The sequence below is a fragment of the Ahaetulla prasina genome, chromosome 5 (genome assembly GCF_028640845.1).
Source record: "Ahaetulla prasina isolate Xishuangbanna chromosome 5, ASM2864084v1, whole genome shotgun sequence".
Lineage (NCBI taxonomy): Eukaryota > Metazoa > Chordata > Lepidosauria > Squamata > Colubridae > Ahaetulla > Ahaetulla prasina.
Window position 1 is genome coordinate 60883332 of NC_080543.1, and position 19451 is coordinate 60902782.

General features: G+C 39.3%; 1 protein-coding gene across 1 annotated transcript in view; it reads left to right on the forward strand.

Moving 5' to 3' along the window:
- Positions 1-18873, forward strand: part of UBASH3A (ubiquitin associated and SH3 domain containing A) — a 43221-nt gene extending 24348 nt beyond the window's left edge. Inside the window, exons 7-14 of the mRNA XM_058185532.1 lie at positions 3416-3533; positions 5453-5561; positions 5978-6100; positions 6993-7085; positions 7765-7909; positions 16241-16347; positions 17205-17311; positions 18556-18873. Coding sequence (XP_058041515.1) covers positions 3416-3533; positions 5453-5561; positions 5978-6100; positions 6993-7085; positions 7765-7909; positions 16241-16347; positions 17205-17311; positions 18556-18693 — 940 coding nt within the window. The 3' untranslated portion in view covers positions 18694-18873. The remainder of the gene's footprint in view (positions 1-3415; positions 3534-5452; positions 5562-5977; positions 6101-6992; positions 7086-7764; positions 7910-16240; positions 16348-17204; positions 17312-18555) is intronic.
- Positions 18874-19451: the final 578 nt, after the last annotated feature.

The window sequence follows — 19451 nt, forward strand, 5'->3', positions numbered from 1 at the left end:
CTCAATGCCACTAGGTAAGTCCTAGTATAGGACTTCACTAGTGTCGATCAGCTTCGAGCGGCTAGACCTCCAGGAACTCTCTAGGCGTCTTCTCCGGCGCTTCATCCTCTCAGCTCCTCGGAGAACCAAGGGCGGTTGGGACCTGCGCGGGTCAGAGGCCGCAAAGGCACGACACGGTCTAAGGCCCCGCGCCCGTTCCCAGGCCGCCACAAGTTCCTCAGCCGAGTCGTGAGCCAGACCCTCAGGAAGCGGCCCAAGCTCCGTCCGGAACCCATCAGGGTCCATCAGGCGCCTGGGCGGAACCAGCGTGTCGGCTCCGCCTCCCTGCGGTGGTGAATGGCGGTCAGAAAGTCCAGGCGAAGAAGAGAGTGATCTGACCATGACAAAGGTTCGATGACTATTTCCTTTAAGTCCAGATCTCTCAACCACTGACCAGAGAAAAATCAGGTCCAGAGTGCCACCCCAATGTGAGTAGGGCCATCAACTACTTGGGTCAGATCCAAGGCCGTCATGGAAGCCGTGAACTCCCGAGCTGCCGTCGATGATGAGCGGAAGATGGCAAGTTAAAGTCCCCATGACTAAAAGTCTGGGGTCTCAACTACCACCCAGCCAGCATCTCCAGGAGCTCGGGCAGGGCAGCTGTCACGCAGCAAGGAGCCAGGTACGTGATCAGCAAGCCCATCTGACACCTCGACCCCATCTCACAAAGAGGATTCACACCCGGCAATCTGAGGTACAGTGGTCTCCTCGGCTCTAGACTCTCTCTAATCACAACCGCCACCCCCACCCCTACCCTGGGCCTCGGTTGATGGAATGCACGGAAACCCGGCGGGCACATCTCAACAAGGGGCACGCCCCCTTCAGTGCCCAACCAGGTCTCCGTAATGCCCATAAGGTCCGCGGAACCCCCCTGTATAAGATCACAAACAAGGGGGGCTTTGTTCACCACGGACCGAGCATTGCACAACATCAGCCGAAGGCCCAGGCTCTGAGGATCCTGACCATCCGGGGAACGGGAAAAGTCTAAGGGGTCGGAGCGCGTGATCGCTTTGAGACATCGAGCACGCGCTCCCGGAACTTGATATGACCCCTCGCTTCCGCCATACCTGCCCCTCCCACTTACCGTGTCGATAGGACCACCCTCACAAATAGGAACAAACTCCTCCCCCATAACCTCCGAACCTGATAGTAAAAAACCGCCGCGAGCGTGTGCAGGAACTGGCCCTCTACCCGACGGGTTACCCCCATTACCCGCCCCTACCCTCCCACCCCTTAAAAATTCCCTCTCTAAAAAACCCCACAAGCTCTTCTTTTTCGCATGCCACCTCTGTGGGTCCCAAAACCCGTCATGGAGGCCGGCCCTCGATAATGAGGAGGGCCATTCCTGCGAGGCGGGGGCACCTCGCAGGCGCAAGAGTTCACAAGCAGTATAACGCGTAGCAGCTGAGACTAAGAATCGGCAAAGTAGAGGCTCCATCTCCGAATGGCAAGATGATGACAGATGGTACTAGTCCAGAATGAAGGCAAACAAAGAATGGAACAGCAATTAGCACCGAATGACAGTCTAGGTGGTATTCTGTCCGGTGCATAGTCCAAACATCCTGGAACCGGGGGTGAGGGGAAATGGCATTCCAGTCGCTGGCCACGTCTTCCTCCGTCCTCCTCTGTCCCCAAATAACTCCCTTGTCCCCCCCCAAAGGGTCCTAATAGGACCAAAAACGGCCATAGAAGTCTCAAAAAGGCCGAGGGGGGCATGGGTGATGTTAAAATAGTCACAGTCACAGACTGGTTGCAGGGGGCAGCTCCAGGGTGCCTCCATCATCTCCCCGCAGTCCTCCAACAACCACCTCCAGACATGGCCAGGGGAAGAATCCTAACCACTCCAGAAACCAGGTCTCCCCAGACCTCCCCCTCCGAGAGGCGAAGCCCATAAAAAGGCTAAACCTCTCCGAGAGGCTGGGGGGTATGAAGGTTGCCAAGTCCACAGTCCGGCAGCAGGGAGAAAGCCAAGAAACCATGGCAGCAAGGCAGATGGCAATAGGGGTGGATGAATACCTCCGCAGTCATCCAGGTCGTCCACGTTGCAGAGGCTGGAGCCCAAAGGCTACACCCAAAAAGTCCGGAGTCCGCAGTCAGAAGAGGATCGGGAGACGAGCCAGAGGCTAGAGGCCTGCCGGCCAGATGAATCAGCCGAAAACGGCCGGAAAAAACGCTGACTCATCGCCCCACCTCCGAGCCTAGAACATGGCCGCCAGAATCCACCGCTTGCCTACCCGGCCTCGTTCTCGGCAGCCACATGTGCGACAGAGTCCAAAGACCTCTCATATGGCTGCCCGAGGTAGGATCTGCCGGGCCGGGGGCAGCAAGCAGCTAAACGGGCGGCCGAGGCTTCGCCAACATCGGAGGGGCCTCTCCGTCGCCGGAGCCGAGTCTTCAGAGCCGCGCCATCTTGCGCATGCGCAGAGCCATATATCTTGTAGCAACACAAGATAGATCAGCCTGGTGATTAGCTCATAGGCTGAAGGCTTCCCCATCCTAAATTAAGAGCTTTGTATGTGTTTGTGTGCATGCTTATGTGTGTGTGTGTGTGTGAGAGAGAGAGACCTTTACCAGTGCTATCCCTATCTAAATGCAGATTAACATAAAATCATGTAACAGCCAAAAGATATACCCCATTCCCACTTCAAGGAACATGAGTAACCCAGCCAATGAATGGAATTGAGTCTCAGTTTTCTATCTGTTATTTTAGCATTGCAAGGCAGACTCATGAAATCAAAATTAAAATGAATATATTGTCGTGGCCATTAAATTGAGAGATAATCTTACAACTGTTTCTGTGTCTTTGACAGCGAAAGATGGTTTTTTTAAAATGGTTTTTGCTTAAAATAGCTACGGAGGCATTTTTGGTTGTAGATGCTAGAAAGCATCAAAAATAGATAGACGTGCTCTGAAGGGGAAATATGCCATTTACTCTGCAAAAAATGCAGATTTAATTATACCAGTAAGGAATATGAAGAAAATGGGGTACTGCTTCTGAACTTCCTGTCATTTGTCACTAAATGGTTCACTTTGGCTGATTAGCACATTGAGCCCATAATTCTCCTTCTTCTTATTTCCCTATTGCCAACACCAAGATATTTTCAGATACAATTCCCATTATCACAGACCGTTCACTATATACTGAATGAGTTTATGAACATTGTAATTATCTGGAGAGTACTAGAATTCCTACTTCCCACTTTAGTCACAGGAGAGAGTCTTGTGTAGGCTCAGGTTTCTTGGTAAGAATACTGTGTTCCATTTATGAGAGAAATTACTCTTCTGAGATGCGTTGTCTTACATTCAGTCCAAAGATATATGTGATTCCAAATGTTCTCATTGTTTTCTGATTTGTTCTTTGCTATTTATGTTTCAGAGAATATATTTTTTCTGCAGATGCAGGCCAACTTCCTAAGAACCAAATCAAAACTGGCTTTAAAACAAAGATTCCAAATCCAGTGCCAAGGAATGTAGCCAAAATGCTTGCTCATCAGGTAACTGAAATTCATGGATCTTGATCTATGGAATATGTGTGAGAATGGAGAGGAAGACAAGTTTAGTATTAAACATTTAGATACAGAAAACATTTATCCAGTTTTCAAATTTCAGTTCAGGATTTCTAGATGAAAGAGTAACATTATCAAAATTGCCAAAGGGCAAGGACACCTATTTTCAGAAGTCAACCAACTTTTTAAAAAGTTACCCTAAAGATTTCATTCTATGTAAATCTACACATAAGTAAATTCTTCCTGCAATTCTTTTGAAGTTTTTTTTTTTTTTTTTTTTGCTATATAAAGAAAGAGCAGCAATTTCAACATCTATATAAACAGTGCGTTGTCTGGTTACAATTAGTTTGAGCAATAAACAACATCATGATAGTAATAATGTTCCTTAGTAGTGGTCAAATAATAACAGTGTTTTCTCATCATAATATTAATACTTATTAATTATTGATACTAATTCCTATTAATAATAAACATATTGTAACAAGCCCGCATAGTAAAATTAGTCCTTCACATATAATTTTAAAAGTTCTAACTTCTGTTTCTATTAGTCAACAATTGATAAAGCGAATCTCATATTTCAAAATATTCTGTGTCTTCCGTCTCTTTAATTTCAAGTGTTAATCTATCAATTTCTGTACATTCTATTATCTTTTTTGTTATCTTCTCTTCTGCAGGGATCTCCACACTTTTCCAATGTTGTGCAAATACAATTCTAGCTGCTATTAATACATGTAGTATTAGATACATAGTCCATTATTATTATATTTTTTCTGATATAATACCCAACAGAAATATTTCTGGTTTTAGATTTATATGTTCCTTTATCATTTTTGAGAAAGTATCTTAACTGACCAAGTTCAACCTGGTGCTTTCTCAGGGACATTTGCCTTCAATTCTCATCATTTCCACATAGCATAGCACTTTGTTTGAAAATGATGGATACTATAATCTAATATTTTGGGGAGACGGCATTTTGGAAAAGATAGTCTAGATCAGTGATGGTAAACTTTTTTGGCACCAAGTACCCAAATCGGAAAGCACGTGCATGTGTGTGCATGTGCGTGTGTCAGAGTGCTGGAAACCTGAAGACCAGCTGGCTGGTGTGCCAAAAATGGCCCTAAAAAGGCCCAGAAAACAGCCTGTTTTTTGGTCATTTTTCAGGCCGTTTTCAGGCTGTTTTCTGGCGTTCCGGCACCCACAAAGATCAGTGTGCCGGAAACCAAAAGAGTAGCTGGTGATGGCACACGTGTTCACAGAGAAGGCTCTGTGTGCCACCTCTGGCATATGTGCCATAGGTTCGCCATCACGGGTCTAGGCTGTATTCTTAACAGCTTAATTAAAGTGAGTGAATGTTTAAATATTAAATAACTATGTAACTATTTACCTAAATCTTCAGTGTATCCACAGAACATCTGTAGCAAAGGATAGTTGCCCTTTGCAACCAAATATTGTAATGCCATGAGGCTTACTTCTTCACTTGTTCTCCTTTGTAGCCTGCTGTAGATGCCCTACGTAGAGGCTACAACCAAACATCACATCCTACTCACGAGTTTCTCATAACAACATTTGTTTCTTCATACAGAAAGCTATTATTGACAGACTTTATTCAAGCAAATGTTTTTGCTTCATGAAACATGCTACATTATCCACACTGTTCTGAGTGTCCCAAGTTCGCTGCATAAATATAAAACTGATAGTATAATTGAATGCAGTATTCTTCAACCTTGGTAACTTTAAGACGTGTGAATTTCAACTCCCCAAATTCCTCAACCAGCAAAGTTGCGAAGGTTGAAGAAGGCTGATCAGATCTCATCAATTTAGTTGCTAGATGAATTTGCTTTTGTTCATCTGAACTACTAATCTTTCAATAATTTCAAAAAACAGAGTTTTAATATAATTTCTTTCAGTTGTCAGCACAAACCACAACCCAGAGAGACATGTTGGTAATTTGCCACGGAGAAAGAGTAGACCAGGTGTTTGGGAAATCTTGGGTACAGCAATGTTTTGGATCAGATGGTAAGTACAGGTTTAGAGATCCAATATTGCAGATGTGATCTAAAACAGTGGATTATGTGAACAGAAATGAACAAAACAACAACCGCCCTGAGTCCTTCGGGAGAAGGGCGGTATAAAAATCTAATAAATAATAATAAATAACAATGACTCATCTATTTTGTATTACATTGAAAGAAGAGACATGAACTTCTCATCAGTTCCCAAACGTGCTGGGGATTTAAAATGATTTTTATGTAAATTAACAAAACATCTACTCATCAGGAAATTTTCATAATAGTTTACATTTGGAAAAAAGTTTGCGATTATAATTCTGAGGAAAAACTAAGCAATAATCTTACTAGCCAGAGCACCATGTTAAAATCAACTGGGTAATGAACAAAATTAAATTAAATAAGGCTAATGTCATCTTGTTTCAGGAAAATATTATCGACAAGACCTCAATTTCCCCCCCAGTTTACCAAATCAAGATGATTATATTAAACGCTATAAATATGATCCTCCTTTATCATGCTGTGGCACATTTCAATCTAGACTGACTGGTAAGCTTTTTAGTATATTAATCAGCAGCTGAGGAAGAAAAATGAAGAGTTTTAAAATCTCAGAAATTATTATTTGGCTTTTCTTGATATAACACCCATATGAAATTACATACAAATTTATTTTTTAAACACGTACATCGTAATTGTAAGCCTCTTTAAACTGGATGCACCTGAAATTAAGTCTTAGAGAAAAGTCTTGGTCATAAAAGTCATTATATTTTGGGGAAATACATTTTAATACTATATTTAGTTAGCTATGGGAGAATAATGCCTGGACAGCATTAGGAGCATCCTTAGAAACAATGTAAAGGAATCATGATTTTATATCAAGCTCATATTGCACAGATATAAGTATGAATTAATACTCCTTTTTTATATTGTACATTTTAATGATCTACTTATTAATGGCAAATTATCATGAAGACTCTAATAGCTTCTTTTCATTTTGAAAGGGATTGTGGGTATCAGAGGTGATATTCAGCATATACAACCTCTGACTGGCCCCGCCCCCATCTATTCTCTGCCTCTCGAATCCCAGTTTATCGGGAAGAAATGGGGATTATGCAGTAACCTTCCCCTGGAGTGGGGAAGGAATGGAGATTTTACAGTATCCTTCCCCTGCCATGCCCACCAAGCCATGCCCACAGAACCGGTAGTAAAAAAAATTGAATCCCAACACTGGTGGGTATGTGTTTGTGGGAATCAGGGTGTTTGTATATAAGAAGAGGATGGAAACCACTAAGAGACCACATTAAAACTCTACAAAACTCAATTAAATGCTCCCAGTTTGATTGTTTGAAACAATTTCAACAATTTCATAAAAATGTATTAATTTGTACCCATTCCCTTTCTGTGTGAAAAAAGAAGAAAAATTAATATTTTCTACTAATAGGAGAAGCCTTGCTAGAAAAAGAGGTGATTGTTGGCTGTGTATACTCTTCTCCAGCATTACACTGTATTCAAACTGCTCATCATCTGTTAGAAGGTAAGGCTTTCCAATATGAGCAGTTGCTTTATTGAGTAGCCCAGGTTTACTGCTCTACCAATTTTCTGTTCCTGTTACTACAAGATAACTTCCTTTTTTCCTACCTAAGTACCACCATCCCAGCCATCTCCAAAGGTACATTAATGTTGGGATTCAAAGGATTGGAATTCAAGGAAATTATTCCTCTGGTTTGGACAAGAAATTCACATTATTCTTTCAATTATATGGCTGCCAATAAAAGCAGCTTGCAAAAGAGCATTCTTGATACATCATTTAAACATTTCTCCTAATTGAAGCTCTGCCTTTAAACTATGCCTTCTCCTTTCCCTCTCCTCTTTTTCCTTTTAATGGGGGACGGGAAGGGAACAGAAGTAGATCCTTTTTATCCTTTATCCTAGTTATTTCTAATTTTCTCTGCCCTTCTGAGCAAAGGGGAACTTTCAATACCATCTTGCTTTATCTTCCATTGCTTCAGAGAAGATCCATTTTAGATCAAGTCTACACCTTTTAAGTATCATACTCACCTATTATTTTCTTTCCTTCTTAGATTTTATGTTTATTTTGGTGTTTTTTTTTTAATTTGAATTCATAAGCTAAAAAACCCTAGATATTTATTGAGTGAAGGAATCAGATCTGAAGAGAATCTTCATTAAATTTTTTTAATGTTTTCCAATTACAGGGCTTCAGATAGAACAAAAAGCTAAAATTCGGATAGAACCTGGACTGTTTGAATGGACTAAGTGGGAGGCAAGCACAACTGTTCCCTCTTTTACATCAGAGGAAGAACTGAATGAGCTTGGTTACAGCATAGAGACCACATACAAGTAGGTGTTGCTGTTTAGAATACGTTTCTCATATGGTGACTATGTCAATGTAATGGGGAGTAACTAAAGGGAAATTACCCACCCAAAGTTAGGGAAGTCTTGTCAAATGAAACTAATCAGGGTGGAATCACATTACCTGTGGTGTGGTACAAATCCAAATAGCTAAATCTTACGTTTAACTTTAAATGCAATCTCTTGGCTTATCTTCACCACCCTTTAATACAATGATGCCCTGCTAACCTTCTGATCAGCTGCCACTCATGGTCAGTAACTGGGAGACGCCTTAGTGGATTTTCCTGGTTTTATGCCCTGACCAGTCATAGTTACAATATTGATTAGAAGCTGAATCCAGTCTAGTTTTGCTGATTGCGTGTTTTAGTACAGAAGGTAATGACAGAATTATTCCTAGTTTCTATGCAATTGAGGATTAGGGGTAAACTGTTAAACAAGAAGGTGGTTGGCTTTATACTTTACTACATGTTTCTTGAAAGCATTGCACTGGTTATAGCTAGAAACAGATGCCATGTGAAAACACATTTGATCTGAACTATTGAAATCTTAGATTCTAGAGTTTATATATGCTACTCCTATGCATACAGTTTTTATTCTAACAGCCAATGCAATTCCTTCCCGGTGAAGCAGCAGTGCCAATGACCTGTATAAGCAAGCTATTGCTTTGTGCAAGGGAATGAATGGCATTATTCATAAATCAAAGTTCAATTTGAAAATGGCATGTGCCGATAATTCTCATTGGGGCATACAAAGCTATTATGGTATTTTGGGTAGTCTTTCTGAGGGTTTAAAAAAACAATTATGAAGCAACTTTGGGAGTAAAACCAAGAGGCACACTGAACAATGCAACAAGGTTTTTAAAGTTAAAAAACCACACAATTTAGATTCTATTTTTAAGGCACTTTCAGATAAATAACTCAGTATCATATATTTTGATATGGACTTAGTCCGGCCAGAAATTATTTGCTTTCTACAACTAGCCATAGTTTCCTTATTTTCCACAGCAACTTAGTTCTGTGGTTCAGAACAGTTTTTTAACATTTGCAAACCCACAAACAGAACAGGAAGTAATGTTAGCTGTTGACTGATTACAGCAAAGTACATTTCAGATTTTGAAATATCTCTTATATTGATGCTGAAATTGTGAAAATTGCTTAGGTGACAGAAGTGACTTGAGGTTTTGTTGATTTAAGCATGCATTGCAAAGGGAAAGACAACTTCTGCAATGAATTATGTTCCTCAGCAAGTTTGTTAGCAGCAGCATTTTGCTTTCATTTTTTTCAAAATCGTATTTTAACAATGATACCACCTGACATGTTTTCTGCAATAATCTTTAAATCTTCTGAAACTATATAAAGAGTGTGAAATAGACAGGATATAGTTGAAAATGCTGTTACCTTCTCTTGAAATTTGTCATAGCATTGAAAATTCAGTGCCAAATTTACATATGTCATTAAAATTATACTTTTATTTCCTTTGTAGTTTATTTTTAATGTACCAATTGGATATTTCTTTCCAAAGTATATGCAGATTTCAGTGAATAAATATTTCTCATGATTGCAACCAATAATGGAAGGTTTCACATTGTTTCTTTAAAACGTCTACATTTTATATTAAAATGTATATATTTTAAATATTAAAATCACATAGCAGTGACATATTCACACACCCCAAAAAAATATTGTATAAATATACATTTTTTAAGCATTACAATAATATTTGGTAGAGCAAAACTGTATGTTAATTGTTTACATGCTGGTTGTGCTTTTGCTCAATAGCTATTTGGCAAGGGAAATCAAGGGGGAGGAATCTGTTTTCTTGTTGTTCATCAGAGGAACATAGAGATGGAGGAAAATGCTTTTGTGACCTTCCTGGAGACAAGAACTATATATGTTGTAAAGTTTGGCTGATTGTTGCTCTGGAGATAGGGTGAAGAGGCTAAAAGCAGCAGTGTTCACCTTCTAGCTTTTCAAGGAAAATGGAGAATTCTTGGATTAGACAGGAAGCACTTCTATACAGACAAGAACACCAAGACACCTTCAAGAAGATAGAGGAAGTGAAAGGAATGGAGGAATATGACAGAAAGGTTCAAAGCTGTCAGGAAGTGCTCTTACACTTTGGAGATTCAGAATAATTTTAAGGACTTCCCTGTTGATGATGTTTATGGATACATGGATGAAGAGCAGCTGTCACGGACCTCAGGGACTGGCAAATATAAGCTTGAAAAGTGAAGGATTCCTGCCCTAAACCCAAAATAGGGAGTAATGGATGGCAATAATCAGAGACTCCCTGCTCAGAAGGGTTGAAGCAACAGTATGTTGGCTAGATATTCCATCAAAATGAGATTGCTGCCTTCTTGGAACAGACAATTTGGAGTATATCAAAAAGATTCCCAAAGATCATCAAATATTCCTTTCTACTGATCCATTTGGAAACAAATACAAAGCACTTGAAGATATTGCAAGGGACTATGGAGCTCTGGGGAGAAGAGTGACAGGTGATACAGTTGCTTTTTTCCCCTCCTTTCTGTCCAAAGACATGACTAAGCAGAAGAGAAAATATTGGAACTGAGCAAATGGATTGTCAGAAGATGCCAATTAAAATGGTCCTTTGATCCTAGAACACTTTCTTACATGGTGGTTGCTGCAAGAGGTGAGGTACAAAAGAGATGGATACATCTCACAAGAAGAGAAAAACATTTATTTATTTATTTATTTATTTATTTATTTATTTATTTATTTATTTATTTTGTCACAACAATATATGTAGGTATCATACAAAAGATTATATAGTATATAAACACATATATGAGTAAATATAAGGAGGTATAAGCATATATATAGGAAGAAGAAAAGAAAAAAAACAATAGGACAGAACGGTAGGCACGTTTGTGCGCTTATGCACGCCCCTTATGGTCCTCTTAGGAATGGGGTGAGGTCAATAGTAGAAAGTTTTGGGATAAAACTTTTAAGATTATGGGAAGAGACCACAGAGTCAGGTAAAGTATTCCAAGCACTGATGATTCTGTTACAGAAGTCATATTTTCTGCAATCTAGATTAAAGCGATTGACATTAAGTTTAAATCTATTAGTTGCTCTAGTATTATTGCAATTAAAGCTGAAGTAGTCTTTGACAGGAAGGACATTACAATAGATGATTCTGTGAGTTAAGCTTAGGTCATGTCGAAGGCGACGGAGTTCCAAGTTTTCTAAGCCTAGGATTTCAAGTCTGGTGGGATAGGTTATTTTATTGTTTTCAGAGGAATGGAGAATTCTTCTTGTAAAATATTTCTGGACACGTTCAATTGTATTGATGTCAGAGATGTGGTGAGGGTTCCAAACAGGCGAGCTGTATTCTAGAATTGGTCTAGCAAATGTTTTATATGCTCTGGTTAGTAGTGTGGTGTTTTGGAAAAGAAGCTACATAAAATTAGGTTTACAACTCTTAGAGCTTTTTGCTATGTAGTTGCAGTGGGCTTTGGCACTTAGATCATTTGACATGAAAACTCCAAGGTCTTTAACGGGATGGGGTCGTCTGTAAGGTAATGTCCATCTAGTATGTACTTAGTTTTGGGTTCTTTTTCCTATATGTAAGACTGAGCATTTGCTGGTTGAAATTTGGAGCTGCCAATTTTAGACCAAGCGGTTAGATGATCAAGGTCTTTTTGAATGATAGAAGTATTGTCTGTGGTGTTAAATAGTTTGACATCATCAGCAAAGAGAACACAATTACTTGAGATATGGTCACAAAGATCATTAATGTATAGTATAAAGAGTGTTGGTCCAAGGACGCTGCCTTGAGGAACGCCACTCTTGACAGGAACAGGATTTGATAAAGCATTGCCAATTTTGACCACTTGTTGTCTGTTAGACAGAAAAGCAGATATCCATTTGTGGAGGGGTCCTGAGATGCCATAGGATGTTAGTTTTAGGAGAAGTTTATCGTGTACTACTGAGTCAAAAGCTTTGCAGAAGTCTATGTAGATTGCATCTATTGATTTGCCTTGATCGAGATTTGAAGTCCATATGTTTTTGCAGTGGAGAAGTTGTAAGTTACATGATAATTTTTTCCTGAAACCAAATTCTTTGTTGGAGAGTAGGTTGTTAGTTTCTAAGTGTGAGGTAATGGATTGGTTGATGATAGATTCCATGACTTTGCAGGTGACGCAGCAAAGGGAGATCGGTCTGTAGTTTTCGACTAAGCTGGGGTCTCCTTTTTTGAAGATAGGGATGACTGTGGCTAGTGACCAAAGTTTGGGAAGAGAACTGGTAGTGAAAGCTTTATCAAAGATAATATTTAGGGTTCTGCTATATTAATGGAAAGTTTTTAAGAAGTATGCACATAGTCCATCGTGTCCAATAGAAAGCGATGGTTTTAAGTTGTGAAGAGCTTTTCCAACGTTGTCTTCTGTGAAATCTATATGAGTTAAATCATCATAGTCATTGCTGGTTCGTTTGTGGAATGTCGGATATGTGTTATCGGAGTTAACAAAAACTGAGCCAAAGAAAATGTTGAAGAGGTTTGCTTTGACTGTTTCGTCATTGCATTCTTTGTTGTTAGAATCTTTTAGTGGTGGGATGGATCTTGAGTCTTTAAGTTTATTGTTGACAAAATTATAAAAGGCACGATTGGAATTTGTGCAGAAGGTTCTCTTCTTGCTTGGTGTGGTAATTTGTGCATTCAGTTTTATTTGGTTGCATATGTTTCTGTAGCGGTTTTGAAATTTGTAACATAGCCTTTTTGTTTCTTTTCCAGAGGATTTTTTTGATTGAAGCTTTTTTGTTGATATGGGTAGTTTGTTTTTCTTGGTCATGGTAGTCATTTGTGGTACATATAGTTTAATGACTCTATTGATTTCAAGTAGGAAGACTCTATAGTGGTCTTCAGCGGTTATGCAGGTTGCAAACAGATTTTGCCAGTCCAGAAATGAAAGATCGTTGTTTATAAGGTCATAATTGGCTTTTTTGAAGTTGTAGTTGGGAGTCCTGTTGTTATGACGATTTAAGTATGGACGTATATTGATCAATCATGCAGTGGTCACTGTTGGAAAAAGGTTCTTTAATTTGTAGTCCATAAATTGAGTTTGAATTGTTGCAGAAGATGAGGTCAAGGCAGTTGTTGAGTCTTGTATTGTTAGTTACAAGTTGTTCAAGACCTAGGTTTGTAACAGCGTTGTATAGTGTAGTATGGATTGGGTCAGTTGAACATTCATTAGTTGTCCAGTTAATAAGAGGTAGATTTAGGTCACCCAGGAAGATGAGAGGATATGGGCAAGAGGTAGCCCATGTTAGCATTGAGGTTAGCATATTTGCATGGGTAATGTCATAGTCAGGGGCTCTGTAGCATAGTAAGAATCGAAGAGTAGTGTCAAGGGATAGGTCGCATACTATAGAGTTTATGTGCTACTTGGATATTTTTTAGATTCAGTGACTTTTTGTAAAAGATAGCCACTCCACCACCTTTTCGGTTTTCACAATCTGATCGATAGACTTGATATTCTTTGTTTGAGATAATGGAGTCAGGAAGGGATGAGTTCAGCCATGTTTCACAAACAAAAATGATATCAAATGTGCCACTGTTTAATAAGAGGATAAATTCAGGTAATTTGTTGACTATGCTTCTTGCATTTATCAATTTGCATTTGAGATCTGAAGTGATTGGTGTTGAAGAGGTAAGGGGTGTGCATACCTAGTTTTGGATGTTGGTAGGTTGGGGGTTGTGTACAACAGATGGTTGTATAGATGGTTGGATGGTAGTTTGGTGTTTGGATGGATGGTTGATTGGATGTCTGGTTGGGTGGATTGTTGGGTGGCTGTTTGGATGGCTGGTTGGATGGCTGTTTGGATGGCTGGTTGGATGGCTGGTTGGATGGCTGGTTGGATGGCTGGTTGGATGGCTGGTTGGATGGCTGGTTGGATTGTTGGTTGGATGGCTGTTGGTTGGATGGCTGGTAAGATGGTTGGTTGAATGGGTGGTAGGGTGATGGGTACTTGATTGAATACTGGGATGGCTGGTTGATTGTTATGGGTGATGGGGGGTTTGGAGGTGATTTTTTGATTGTAGGTTTTATTTTTTATGCAATCAGCATGGTAGTCGATGTATAGGTTGGATTCACCATTGTCTTGTCTTCTTTTAAGTTCTGTGCGAAGTTCACGAGAACGTATCCGTTGTAGAAAGGATAGATTACATGTTTGTAAGGTGACTTGCAAAGCAGTCTAAAGGATTTTAAATGAATTCTTGGGGATGGGAGAAGAAAGTTCTGAAAATAATGTGACATCAAATACTTGGAATGGAACTGGGAGGCATATGCAAAGTGTGGAGACACCCAATAAGGAACATGTAAAGAATAATAAGGAACAGATCAAGTTATATCAAGAATAACTGGGAACCGTAATGCAGGACAGCACACATGGTTTAGTAGATATTGTTGAAATTTTATAGGATCAAACCCATGAATGAAAAGTAAGGAATGAAGTGTGTAACTAACCAAAAGAATAGATTGGATAAAAGAGGAGAAGGAAGAGCACATATTTTTTTGAGATTCAGGGTTATGAGCACAAAAGGTCTAGTTGGAGCATTTGAGTAAGAATATAAGGAAAGAAGAAATAAAGATATATTTGTAGATAAACAATCCAGGCAAAAGACCTGGATAATATCCTTCTGAACCAGCTTATAGAACTTTCAAGTAAGAAAAAAACATAGTAATAATGAGAGACTTCAACTACACTTAAATTATTAACATTACTAGCATCTCCAAGAAAATCAGGTAGGCCAAAACGGCAAGATCCCAGTAATTCTTCAGTGCTCTTCTTACTTATTTTCCAAAAGACTAAAGGAAAATCAGCAACAGCAGCTCTCACTGATCTACTCCTAACCAATGGGGAAGAGCTACTTGAAGAGGTTACAGCAGTGAGAATTTGGGGAGGAAATGACCACATCATTATGAAGTTCAATATATTACAGAAAAAAGAAATTAGATCATAATTTTCCATGCATGTTAGATCTCAGGAGAGCCAATCCAATTTCAAAAACTGGAGCTTGTGTTAGTGCAGCAATCCAATTATCCAGTGGATTAGAATCCTTCGTTTACAGACATGGGAATGCATTTGTTGCTTCTTCAATTGTATGAGATGTCCATATGTACATCAAGAAGGACACAAAATGTAAATCTGAAGCTTAGTGTCAGTCACACACAGCCCTTAAAAGACACAGATACAGCACCAGAGTCCTTCTAGAAGTTGCCATCAAACTGACAATTTTTAATGCTATAATGCTATAATAAAAAAGATAAGAGAATATTAACTGTATTTAAAATAAATGTAGCTGAATGTTAATTAAATGCAATATACCGTATATACTCGAGTATAAGCCGAGTTTTTCAGCACATTTTTTGTGCTGAAAAACGTCCCCTCGGCTTATACTCGGGTCTATACGGCTTATACTCGAGTTTTTTTTTTTTTTAAGCCCTCGGCTTATACTCGAGTATATACGGCTTATACTCGAGTTTTTTTTTTTCTTCTTTTTTTCACATTTTACCGGACGGAAGCCCTGCCGGTGCAGTGAGAGGGCGGGGCGGGGGAGCCGCCAGCCTTCTCAGCTGAGGGAGGGAGGGTTTCCCCAACCGGTAGGTGCCTCATTTCCCACCCTCGGCTTATACTCGAGTCTCCAGTTTACCCCAGTTTTTGGGGTAAAATTGGGGACCTCGGCTTATACTCGGATCGGCTTATATTCGAGTATATACGGTAAATTAAATTATACCAAATCTAGATTTTTTTTTCCTGATCCCTGATACTTCTTTGTTCTTCTGGTTGAAGCAAGGTCCTAAGGTAAAAGTTAAGTTTGGCCACTGGTTCTTAATCTAGGATGATTTTACAAGCCATAATGAGAGCTCAGCAACAGTATTCAAATGATCCAAATGTAGTGGTTGCTGCAAGCAAAAAACAAGCATTGTTTTATGAGTGGGGTGCAAAGATTTAAGTCTTGCCCCCCTAATCTAAAATGGATGAGTGATGACCCAAAATATGTCAAAACCACATTGTGTAAGAGAATAGCAGGGGATTCAGAGGGAGATTAGAATTTATAAAAAATATTCTAAGTGTATAGTGAGACAAACATCTGTGCTCTGCTGAAATGGCAGACAGTTGTGCTGCTAATTTTCAGAAGCAAATCCTACAAGATCTCGGTAGCACAAACAGCCTCTCCTTCCCGCTCTCTCTCTCTCCCAGCAGCTCTTTTAAAAACTGTTTACTGGCCAAGGACTCCAATTATCCATTCCTGCAATAAGTCAAATTTTAACCAAGTGGATTGTTTTGTTAACAGATGTCATTTTCCTTCTTCTTCTTTGATGCCATCTGAAAGCTATGAGGACTATATTAACAGATGCTCTTCAAGTATAAAACAGATTACTGATACATGTTCATCAGAAGGTAAACCTTCATTATTCTTCAGTCAGTGATTAAAATGGAAACAAACTTTTTCTGTATAAAATTATCCTCTGTTGGGGTAAGCAACTATCTCTGACTTCCTGTGGCTCAATTTTGGGCACCACTGAAATCAATGATAGCAGTGTGTTTTCCTTCTAGTTTTTGTCAGGAAACAGAAGAAAATGAAAGAAATGCTGGATTAATAAGCTTGACATATCTATAATTATGAAGAAAGAAAACAAGAAAGAAAGAAAATCTTTTCACAAGCCCCATTAAGCCATTGCCTGTAGACAGGGCAGCTGGAGCATTTTTAAAGTCTAGAATAAGATAACATTCAAGGGTAGCCCAGGCAGACTTCATTCACCCTGATTCACTAGAGCGGGGGGGGGTGTCAAACTCACGTCGTCATGGCAGCATCACCTGATGTATCACTTTTTTCCCCTTCGCTAAACTCGGTGTGGATGTGGCCAACGCATGATGCATCCAGCCCGTGGGCCCCAAGTTTGACAGCCCTGCACTAAAGTATAAGAAAGGGATGAGGTGCAACGCAATCAGACTTGCAAGATTCTGCTTTTACAACCAATCCGAATAAAAGTAGTTTAACCTTCCTCGAATTGATTCCCTAGTCTAGTCTGCTGAGTGGGGCTGATACTGCACTATTTAAACTTCCAGCTGTTGAAAAATAAATATGATCCATGGTTGCCAAAAAGGTGTAAATGTATTAGAATAAGGGACTTCAAAAATGTCTAGCCAAGACACCAAATATTTTTCTACACCACAGATTGGAGAAAACAGGTCTAGAAGAGTTCATATCCAGTACCTTAATATGACACTTCAAGAAATCCCATTTCTGTCTATAGGCACCATTTTGATTATTGGTCATTGCTCATCTCTGGATTCCCTCTCTCGGCCATTATTGGGTCTGCCTGCCAGGAAAAGCAGTGAATTTGCTAAGTTTGTTCAAAGGGTAAGACATTGTACATTGCCATTATAACTGCCTTCTTTAGTTTTGCCTTTTCTTGGTTCTTCATTATTTAACATTGTCAGTCAATCCTTTTTATATCTATTATTCAGACTTCACCAACTAGGCACCATTCAAAGGTTTTGAACTATTAGAATTCAATTGTTTTGTTAACAGATGTCGTTTTCCTTCTTCTTCTTTGATGCCATCTGAAAGAGTTTGCATCATTCCTAGTCTGTGGAGTCTAGTGGTTCATATTTATTTCTATCCCAACTTCATTATTTTTACAACTAACTCAAGTGGGGAACATATATCCAGCACACCTTCCTTCTCCTATTTTCTCCTCCACAACAGCCCTGTCAGGTGGGTTGGGTTGAGAGAGAATGACTAGCCCAAGGTCACCCAGCTGGCTTTTATGGCTAAGGCAGGACTTGAATTAATGATTTCTTGCTTTCTAGCCTGGTGCCTTAACCAGGGCTAAGAGAACTTCAGTGTACCTGTTTATTTTTCAAAATATGAACAACTACTTTGGACTAGATTGAGGTAGCTACCCATCCTGCAAGAGATTTCAGGTAGAGCTTTTCTTATGATGTCTTATCTTACCTTTTAGGAAATATCAGGCATTACACTTGGCAATTTCTGAAGTAAAGCAAAGTCCCTTTTTGTTAAAGGGATAGAAACAAAATAAGCTGACTAGCAGCATCTTTAATATAGTATTACATATGAAAATAAACCAAGGAAACCTGTGTATAAGATCAGACCTGCCTTATATTGCTGGCATAGGTTCCTGATTCATGTTTTTCAAATTTATTCATTTATTTTTATCCTCCATTTTTTGCTGTTTTTATAAATAACTCAAGGTAGCAAAACATACATAATATTCCTTCCTCCTCCTATTTTCCCCACATCAACAATCCTGTAAGGTGAATTGTGCTGAGAGAGGTTGATTGGCTCAAGTCACTCAGCAGCTGCTTTTTCACATTGATGATCCATATGTAGACCTCAGAGGATTCTGACTTTCTTATTTTCAATCTTCTTCCTAACTATTGGGCAAGAAACAAGGTTATAGTTTCTCTCTTCCTACCAGGGATCCTTAAAAAGTCTCAAGCGCCTAATCCTTAACGCAAATGGAAAGATAGTGAAAACTACTTGATCGTACTATGATGTTGCCATATATAGAGCTTCTTTGTGTTTCTCTTCAAATTATTGTATCCCTTCTCATGCACCTCTGGAATTTTCTATTTTATTAGGTACCATCTTTGGCCATGTGTTTCTGCAGAGAGATGAAAGAGGAGAAAAGGTGGCAGATGGTTAATCCACCAGTTGAAATGTTAACTCATGGAGCCAATATTGCATTTAACTGGAAACACATCATTTTGGACAATTAAACAATAATTGAATTTATATCTGGGGACTCATAGCCAAAATGACTGCACTTGCAGTCTGTTTTCTTGGGCTAACAGCCAAATCTGTTCTGAACTCAGGAACTGACTTTCCTAGAAAGAAAAGGCCTCACTAAGATTTTTGTTTGGAACTTCAGGTAAACCATGTTGACAGGATTTTTTCCCTTTTTTACATAATTCCTTGACAAGGACAAAATCTATTTTTTAACTATATTTGAACTTTAAATTAAAGTTTAGAATGTACATTTTAACTATAATTAATCTAAAATAAAGATGTCTGGAATTAATGAAGAATGATTTTTAATTGGCTATGCATTAGTTTCCACTAGATAATTTTAGTAATGATAAGATGCTAGAATTGTTTTGTATTTTGCAGTACAATTGCACAATGACTGCTTACTGTTTTGTTGTTCTAAAATTCATGATGTTGATAAAAATTAAGCTGACATATAATATTTGCTGGAGATTTCCAACAAATCTCCATTATTTATGTTAGGAATTCATATGACACCTAAAATAATTTAATTTACATACCATAACTAAAAACAAGAAAATCCCTGCACACAGTCTTATAGTCAAAAGCAGGGTAGGGTAGGGTAGGGTAGGGTAGGGTAGGGTAGGGTAGGGTAGGGTAGGGTAGAACAGAATCAGAGGTGGAAGGGACCTTGGAGGTCTTCTAGTCCAACCCCCTGCTTAGGTAGGAAACCCTATACCACTTCAGACAAATGGTTATCCAAACTCTT